This window comes from Cryptomeria japonica, chromosome 6 (assembly GCF_030272615.1).
Source record: "Cryptomeria japonica chromosome 6, Sugi_1.0, whole genome shotgun sequence".
Lineage (NCBI taxonomy): Eukaryota > Viridiplantae > Streptophyta > Pinopsida > Cupressales > Cupressaceae > Cryptomeria > Cryptomeria japonica.
Window position 1 is genome coordinate 452,600,406 of NC_081410.1, and position 10,304 is coordinate 452,610,709.

At 32.3% G+C, this 10,304-nt stretch overlaps 1 protein-coding gene across 1 annotated transcript; it reads left to right on the top strand.

Annotated features, from left to right (window-relative positions):
- The first annotated feature begins 8,162 nt into the window (after positions 1 to 8,162).
- Positions 8,163 to 10,041, top strand: LOC131051098 ((R,S)-reticuline 7-O-methyltransferase-like). The gene is made up of 3 exons (XM_057985472.2): positions 8,163 to 8,979; positions 9,133 to 9,197; positions 9,279 to 10,041. The coding sequence occupies exons 1-3, from the start codon at positions 8,238 to 8,240 to the stop codon at positions 9,588 to 9,590; spliced, it is 1,119 nt and encodes a 372-aa protein (XP_057841455.1). The 5' UTR covers positions 8,163 to 8,237; the 3' UTR covers positions 9,591 to 10,041.
- The last annotated feature ends 263 nt before the right edge of the window (positions 10,042 to 10,304 follow it).

Sequence of the window (10,304 nt, forward strand, 5' to 3'; positions counted from 1 at the left end):
GTGAATTATTGATGTCCACTCAACGTGTGGTTCCCAAATCAATGCTATACTTCATTAGTTAAAAGTGGGAGACCATTCTTCTAAAGAGATTTCTCTAGCTCTTCGAGCATGTCACTCTTCCTCAGGTATCAAGAAAATAAAAGGTGGTTAGATGGTGTTATGAAATCTCTTGGATATTTTGCAAGCATTTGTATACCTTTATGAGAATTTTTTCATAGCTCACACTCCTTCTAAGCGAGATAAATCTCTTTAGGACTACTTGTGTGTGGTTCCCCATTGACTCTCAAAGGTGTAGTATAATTTTTGTGAGTAGTTGCTTACCTTAGACGACCTTAAGGAGAATGTCAACTCTATGGCGACTGATAAGGTTCCTAGCTATGATGGGTTTCCTGGTGTTTTATCAAACTCTCTTGCCTTTTGTTTATCCTGATCTTCACAAGGTCTATCTTGAAGCTTTTCATAACCAGTCATTAGTGAATCTTATCAACAAAGGTAATATTAAATTCATTCCCAAACCTAATGATTAAGAGGATATTTGCAATTGGCATCCTCTTATCCTGTTGAATGTTTCATGTAAAAAATCATTACCAAGGATTTGGCTCTAAAGATATGCCATCTTCTCTTGCTCATTATTCGACCATAACAAATAGGGTTCATCTAATCCAGATTTATTCTAAACAATATCATTGTGGTTTGGGAAGGAATGGAATGTGTTCATCACTTTGGACAATCTAATCTCTTTCTCAAGATTCACTTCACCAAATCTTATGATCGCATCGAATGGTCCTTTATTCTTGTGATGCTTGGAGCTCTTGGGTTTGGCCCGAGTTTTATTTAATTTGTATAGATGCTTTTAGGGGATTATTTTGCTTGAATGATCATTAATGGTTAGCAATCCTCCACTTCCAAACTCTTTCAAGTCCATTTAACAAGGATGCCCTCTCCTACCCTCTTGTGCCCTCTTTGTATGTGATTGCGGTGGAAGGGTTTGGTTACTTGCTTGCAAACACCAAGATTCTAAAGGGATTGTTCATGGCATTGCCCTACCTTAGTAATCACAATATCTCATCAATGGTCACTTTGTAGATGAATCCTCTCTCACACTCATTAAAGAGGAATAGAATTTGAAAGAAGCCCTTAATTACCTGGATACTTTTTGTTTGGCTTTAGGTTCTGCCATATAGTGGAACAAGACCCAATGTTACAAATAATACTTTCTTCCCAAGTCTCCCTAGCATTGTGACTATGTTTGGAAGTATATTGGGAAATTTTTCAGAGTTTTGGGCATCCCCTTTGCTTTTCAGGCTTCTCTGGTTGACCTCTGGAATGCCATTCTGGCCACAATTGAGAAGAATCTTTTGTATTAGATTACCAAGCCACTTTATTTGACTGGAAAATTATAGTTTTTATTAAATATTTTAGTAGCCACATCTCCATTTGAATCCTCCACATCTCGATTTGGAAAAATTTCTTCATGATTTCCTTTGGGCTTCTTCTAAGGATAACAAATTTTTCCACTGCGTTGCTTGGGAGTTATACTATCTCCCATAGAACTCTAGTGAGCATGGCCTCCTTTCTTCTAGGAGGTAGGGCTTAGCCATTTTTGCTAAATGAATTGTTTATGACAGTTCTAGCAATGAGACCTAGAAGGAACTTCTGAAGCATTGTATTTATTTAGGTTTTTCCTGGCATCATCTTGCTTGGAAGAGGATTGGCTTTCAAACCCTTCTCGTCATGCCAAAGACCATTCAAATTTAAGGAACTTTTGTGGCCAAAAGTATTTGGCATGATTGGGAAGCTGTTAAGCCCTGACTCTGATGGGCTAGATCCGGTTTTAAGTACAAGTTGTCCTTCAATCACCACAACTTTTTGTGGTACTCTCTTATCCAGATTCAAGGGCTTTCTCCAGCTTGTATCACTTTGATGTAGGCCTTATAGTTTCACAAAAACGACATTCACACTCCTAGAGATTTTTTCTCTAGAGCCACCATAAGTTTGGGCACTTGGGAAGATGTTAGTGTTTAGTTTTGGCTAGCTTGACTAGATCGCTAGACTTTGGACACTTTGGTGTCCTCTCTACCTCCAAACATGTTGCACAAGTTGGAGATTCATTCTATCAAGCTTTGGTGGAAGGATTGACATTGGCATCCTGACATCGCTTTTTGCAATTACAAACTATGGCTTGGATATCATTATCTTTCTCCGCATTTGCCACTAATCTGGGTCCTTAGTTTTAGGTGGAATTTGTAATCATCTTTACTTATTTGGAAACACCATTTTTAGACAGTTTGGTCTATTGTTATAGAACCTAAGTTGTCTCATTTTTCCTTGTTTATTATTTTCCAGGGCTTGCCCCTAGGTTCTCGTCTTCAAGATTTGGGGGTTTTGGACCTTATATGCCCTTTTTGTAGCCAACCAAAAAATTTGAAGCAAATTTTCTAGTTTTTCCATCAAGACCAACACTTTTGGATATTTATTCATGATTTATTTCTCCATTTCAGACTTGAGCCTTTTTCATGGCACATAGCACTCTTGGGGGATTGGCCTCATATTCCCTTCAAGTATACCCAAATCTGGCATGCTTTAAGAGTGGATATTCTATTTAATTTATGGAAAGATAAAAATGCAATTGTCTTTTCTCAAATTTCTATTGATAGTTTTGTTTAGCTTTTCACTAAAGCTACTTTATTTAAGTTCAAGCAGATAAGGTTTCTTTAGAGGTAGCTCACCTTTATGAGCTTAATCATTGGGGAAATTCCCCTTGCACTATTGCCAGGGTTCCATTGGATGCTTTTTCCTCTCGTGGTTGTTTATAGAGAAGCTTCTCTTCTTGTCTCTCTAGTTCTCCCAAATGTTAGGCCCTTTGCCACCATTCTAGTGCCAGAGGTGGTTCAATTCGATGGTGGTATGTTTCTCCACCCTATGAAAGCTCTACCTCTACCTGGCCTTCAAGTGGGGCAAGGTTGACCCTTGGAGACGAGGATAGTTGGCGTTCAGGTAATGGAAGTGTTGGTTTTTCTAAGTGGCTCTTGCTGCTGGATTTGGCCATTTGTTCTAAAAGGATAGAATATAAAGAGGAAGGAGAGATGATTGCTGATGAGGGGCGGTCTTTGCCTAATGTCAACTCGAACCCTACTGATGTATGGTGAAAACTAGATGATCGGTACTCTCCTCCACCTCCTGTTGAGTGTGTATTGGCTTCTTAGTTGTCCTTTATGTTGTTTTGTAGGTTGGGCCCTTTGTTAGTTTATTTTTGTTTTCTTCTTTTTGGGATTTGCCTTGTTAGACTTTGATTTTTGGGCTCTACCCGTGTGACATTGAGGGGTAACCTTGTGTCCCTCTCCCCTTTTTTTTGTGGATATGTGTATTCTATTTTTTTATTAATTGATTTTGATGCACGTGTTCATAAAAAATGTATTGATGAATTTAACTAAAAATAAATATAAAATTGAGTTATCATAGCAATGTCATAACTCTTAATAATTAGATTTTTTTGTGAATTAAACGATACAACTAAATTAAATAATTTAAAAATAAAATAAAATAACATTTAATTAAATAAAATAAATGCAAATTTATTAGCTACATATATTTAAAATATCTAAGTTTAGTTCAATTAAAAATTTGCTAAAGATATGGTCTAAGACAAAACTTGAAATTGGTATTGTCAATTGCAAGGAATAAATTCCCTTATTTAAAACTTCACTGACTCACACCAACCTGAAAAAATTCTCAAAATTTATTCAAAAGTAAATAAAAAGCTAACATATAAGTTATATTATTTAGTACATTTTTTAAGATAAAAATAAAAAAATAAAAATAATGTAGATAAGTTATACATTATTCAGTACTCTTAATAAATATAAATAAATTAAATAAAATGAATTTTTTTTTACATAAAATAAAAAGTTTTAGATTTACATAGATTGATGAATTTAAGATATCTATGCAGTTTCTCATGTATATTTAAAAAAAATAAATTATAACTTAATTCTTATATAAATGAAATAATATATTTTTAAGTAAATAGGACCTCTTTTCCATATCTTGGATATTGCTATAGGATGAAATTTCTAATGATGCACTCGTGTGAGTGTCACATACATATAATGAGTACTAAGTGAACCATTCATTATCATGAGAAATACATTAATGTAAACACTCATAAAACATATATTGATAAATTTGACTCAAAAAATAATACAATTGAATCATCATAGCAATATCACAAGTTTTAGTAAATAAGTAGTTTTTTATGTATAAAAAAATATAAATCTTAAATAATTCTAAAATAAAACAAAACAACTTCTAATTAAACTAAATAAATTAAAACTGATATATATATAATCTATACTAATAAATTATCGCTTGAATTGCATAACACATTTCAAATCACCTTTAAAATTATTGTAATATTTTTTCTTATAGATTCATTTTAAAATTATCTTTTTAACTTTAGTTTCAAGGCCAAAGTAAATTCATTGATTTTTTAATAATTTTATACATTTAAAACACATCTTTTAATCCAATTTCATTCACAGATAGATAATATAGAGGTGGAAAGAATGAGAATCAATCCATACATGGAGGCTTGGCAATTTCTAAGAAAGTAGGGTAATGCTAGAACCAAGGAGAATCAAAGTGGTGACAAAATGAAGAATGAGAATGCCTTATAGGTTGAAGGTTTGGGTAGGAAAGGTACAAGTTCCAAGCATTTTTGTGTCATGTAATTTTTTTCGTCTATACTATTTTAGCTTTAGGAGCATAGTAGGTAGACCTAAATAATTACATGATCATCTATATCAACATATAGATAAAATACAAATAAGAATCATCAAAGAAAATCGACTGAGATAAAATAAAATTGACAAAAGAGACTTTTTTAGTAGGTTTTGTTGGCATGAGAACTTGAATTCTGATGGGTAATGCCCACATAATATAGCCTACTAGCTAGATATAGTTCTCATACAATATCTTCCTATACACAATTTCTTCTTACAAGAAAGTACTACTATCACTAAATACTTATATATGCCACATATTAGTATAATATATGCCAATTCACTTTCTAGAAAATGGTCAATTATTTCACAGTTCCACATAATTAAAATGCAAATGATATTTTATGATTTTAAATCCTACATGTCTAACAACCATACAACAACATGTGTTTTAAATCATGTGGTTATTATTGTATTCAATTTATGCAACAATTTATGTCCATACTTAATTTGTTCATCTTCAAAGAAATTCTATCATAGTGTTTCTTCTTGCCACATTTGTTGGTATGAATGTAATTATTATTGATAAATGCTATGGCATTCTAGTATGTTATAAGCATTGTAATAGTCATTTATTTATTATATGTGTATTTCTATAATTTGGATATAGACTACTAAGTTTATCCATTTATATGATATCATATATGTGGTGTATGTATATGCACAACTTATATTCCTTCCAATATTTAATTATTCATATGTATCTAAAGTTTTTTCTCTTATATAATGTGAATGTAATATTCAAAAAATCTAGTTATTTCTCCTTGCCAAACTTCGTTTGAGTTTTATTTTCACTAAACTCAAGTTTGAATTCAAACCTTGTGACTTCAATTGCATGACACTAATCTTTAGGGGGTTTTCTATGTTTGTTCTCTCTTATAGTACTATTGATGGTTTTTACTAGGCAAGGAAAGAAGGTACCTAAACCGCATTTTTAAAACGGATTTTTTATTTTTTAAACTCAAATTCAAACAAAAACAAAAAGTAAGTTTTACATCTCTTTGAAACTATTGAATTAAGGCATGGAAGTGTTTTTTTTTAACTCGTTGTGTTAAAGTAAATAAGTCATAGATTATTTTAGATCATCAATACGTATATAGATCTCTTAAATACTGGACTTATCATTTACTACTCGCAAACATCATTACATAACACAAGCATATTAGAAGTCATCTTGCATATTTGATAGAATATATAATCACATAAATCATTTACAATAATAAACTCATGATTTAAAACACATTCATACTCTAATAGTCATTAGATGCATGCATGATTTCAAATTATATAATCTCATTCATATTTTAAATCCATGGAAAGCTTAAATCATTCACCTTTTTCTAGAAAATCAGTTGACATATATAATAGTTTGATGGTTTTATTATGCCTAATATCCATTACTAAGAAATAAGATGTAGGCATGGATAACATGACTTTCTAGAATGATAAAAATTAAGGACCGTCAAGGACAATTTCCTTGAGTATATTTCAATGAATCATGAGGTGCATACAAACTTCATCCTTCTTTGAAACAACTAGCAAATGATGTTTTTACTTTAGGTTCATGGTGGTTCATTTCTTGTAGGACCAAAGCCTAATTGAGTGGGTTTTGGAGTCATGACATAAGAATAAAGATATAAATTTAAAATCAAAAGGAAGATAAGTTATGCATATATGTACACATCAAATATGATACAATATAAATGGACACACTTAGTATTCTATATCCAAATTATAGAAATCCATAAATGAAGAGCTTAGAATGTCTTAGAATGCCATAACATTCATTGATATTAATTACATTATGTCATGCCCAATTTTTTATGCTTGGACAAAGCACAACCAATTTTATTTTCTTTGCTTATGAATACAATTCTACTTCTAAACACCTACCACTTAATGATAAGGTAGCAAGTCGTACGCACTCTAAGAAAACATATGAGTAGAGTTAATAACTAAATGTTATCCTATTAGTTAGATGACAAAATAAACACAAATGGGATCGTAGTCATGACCTATCAACATTGAGGATGAGAGTGGAATTTACTAATTAGGATTGGATTCCTATTATAGGTACACCTACACGACATTTTCATAAATGGGTACAACCTTTCTTAATCTATTATGTGGAAGCAATGAAATGGTACAATCGTATTTGCTAAGGCCCACCTCAAATGACTATATTTTCCCTCTCTATTTTTGTTTTCATTACACAGATATACGCACACGCATATGCACACACGCACACACATAGACACAATGTTTACATGCATAATAATTTTAACTCTACACTCTTGACTTTGGAGAAATCCTATCGTGCCCTAAGAACTTATCGAGAACATATAATAGAGGCTATGCAAGATATTAGAAACATATCTATCCATGAATTTTCTTTACGAGCAACTTAGGGTGATCCTAGAATTAGACCTATATCTTATTATTGTTATGATTGATATTTTGTATACCCATATTAAATAAATTCAATCATTTAAGTTTCTTAATATCAAATGTATTCACAATTATTAGGAGTCTATTTAGCTTAATGATTTAACAAGGATCCTTCCGCATTGCCTAAGTCTACACATCACTTAACTTAATGATGATGTTTGCATATATAATATGTCAACATTGTTCTTTAACCCAACTTTCAATATTACTTTTGTTATTTAAGATAAAATATATTATCCAAACATGCACATGCATTGACAAAGGCCCATTTAAATTTAAGCAATTGTTATTTCTTAAATCCTTAATTGCTAACAATCACTTAAATTAGAAACAAAGGTTCTTTAAAAAAAATAAAATTGTTATTTCTTATAATTGTTAATTGCCAACAATCATTTCAATTAGAAACGAAAGCTCATTTTGAAAAACAATGTTAATTTCTAAACTCTTTAATTGCCAACAATCACATAACCTAAAAACAAATCTTAACAAACCATAGATGAATCAGGATATAACTTTCATGAGATGTTAAATCTCAGCCTTTGGAAAAGGAGAAACTATGACCATTAGATTTTGGATGATTTGAAAACAAAATGTCTATACATCACCTAAAAGGCACCTTTCACTTTATTTATTAAAAAGGACATTTTAATATGGTGACAAGGTATCATAATTCTTTTACCCATAGAATTGTTGACTTTAATGCAATTTTCACCACGTTTTCCCATTCATAGTTGAACGTTACTTTGGATTATTTGAACCGGCGAACAGATTTGGCAAGACGTGCTTGACTCATGGTTCATCTATAGATTCTTTGAGCCGGCGAACAGATTGGGAAAAACGTGCGAACAGATTTGGAAAGCTTCTTTATATTTTTCAAATACTAACTGCAGTTATCATAACTGAAGTTAAAGGTTGAGAGCAATTATAAATAGTTGTTCTCATTCTCATTTGAGAAGTACATTACATTTTGATTCAATCAATACATTGTGAACTTCTACTTGCTTCTCAATGGCTCCTCCACTTACAGTTGCAATTCCCCAGGTTTCTGAACAAGAAGCCCAAGTGGATAAGCTAAAACTGTATGACATAATGCTGGGCGCAGCTAAGCCCATGGCTGTGAGAGCTGCTGTTTTGCTGAATATTCCGGACATAATTGCTGAGGCTTCAGGCTCTCTTACCGTAAAAGAAATTGCTGCTCATATAGCTGAAATTTCTAGCCCCCCTCACATAGAATATCTATTTCGTCTTCTGAGATTTCTAGCCTCCCAGGAAGTCTTTACTGAGATCCCACACCAGGAGGACTTCAGGCAAACTAGGTTTGGCCTCACAGGCATTTCTAAATTACTTGTTAAGGGAACAAGAAAAGGAGGTGTATCGGTGCAAAACTATGTTCCATATTTGTTGGCATTCAACAATGATATTACCGTAAAGGGATGGCTGCATCTGCATGAATCTGTGTTACAAGGCGGCTGTGCCTTCAGTAAGGCTTTTGGTATGAGTTATTGGGATTACGCTGCAAAGAATCCTGAAGCCAACAAGAATTTTAACGAGGCCATGTCCTGTGACACTCGTGCTGTCATGTCTAGTGTTCTGGAGATTTATGAGGAGGGATTTAAGAAGATAAATTCTTTGGTTGATATTGGAGGAGGTGTGGGCTCTGCCTTGTCCATTATTGTGGAGAAGTACAAACACATTAGAGGAATTAATTTTGACTTGCCTCATGTCATTGCTTCTGCACTTCCTATCCCTGGTAAGCTTGATCTTGCTCCATTGATGAACAGTTTAATAAAACTAGATGCGTTATTTGTATGTATTAGCAAATGAATAATTATTGTTTATTTATATAATATTTTTTGCATCAAAATAATAGTAAGTTAATATGGGTTGGTTTTTAACATTGTAGGAGTACAACATGTGAGTGGCAATATGTTTGAACATATTCCATCAGCTGATGCAATTTTTATCAAGGTATATAATCTTAGGTTATATTTGTGTCAATTTAAATTTTTTTAAAGCGTAATCTAAATTGTATGAAAAATGTTATTGCAGTGGGTTTTGCATGATTGGGATGATGATGATTGTATAAAAGTGTTGAGGAGGTGCTATGAGGCTACACCAGCAAATGGAAAAGTTATAATCGTTGATGCTCTTGTTGTTGAAGCGAAAAAAGATGAAAATAACAAAGATCTTCAAAGGGGAGTGGGACTGGAATTTGATATGGGAATGATGCTATACTGTAGTGGTGGAAAGGAGCGAACAGAGATGGAATTCAAACAAATTTTTATCAAAGCGGGTTTCAAAAGCTACACCATCTTCAAATTACCATCTATTCAAACAATTTTTGAGGTTTCCAAATTCTAAATCAATAGAGTCTAATATTATAGATTTTAATAGAATCTAATTTAGAGTCATGTCAAAGTAGTTGTTCTACAATCACATTATTAGTGATGTTTTAGGTGTTCCATGTATGTTCGGAGTACTATGTTCTAATTATTATATAAATAAATTACCATCATCACTAAAAGGAAGGATAAATGCATCATTTTTCTAGGTGAGAGATAATTCCTAGTTCATAGAGCTCTTTGGATTGGCTTAGTTTCAAACCACCTTGAGTTAGTTGATCATTTGTCATTCTTTCTCTTCCTCAGTTGTGATGTGAGTGTTGTCAAGCGCTTCTTTCCCATGGGTTATTTGTTGTAAGGTGGTCATCATAGTTATACTTTTCATTAGTTTTGTATAAGGCTCGGGGTCCTTTCAAAACCTATCTTTTATCTTATATAAAAAATGTTTTCAAGTTGTACACGAACATAGTCCCACGCGTTACTATAATCATACTCAGCTTTTTAAATTATTTATAAAAAAGTTGTCATGATTATTTTTAATAAACAAAGGACAATAGAGCAATAGAGTGCTTTACTTTGTTGCTTAAATGAACTATTCTACTTAGCATTTTAGATTAAATTTTTACTTTCATCATATATATATCAAGCGAATTGATAATAATTTGAAGATGATGTGAACTAATATATTTTAACATATATATAGTTGCACGTATATTTATTTATTTATTTTGGT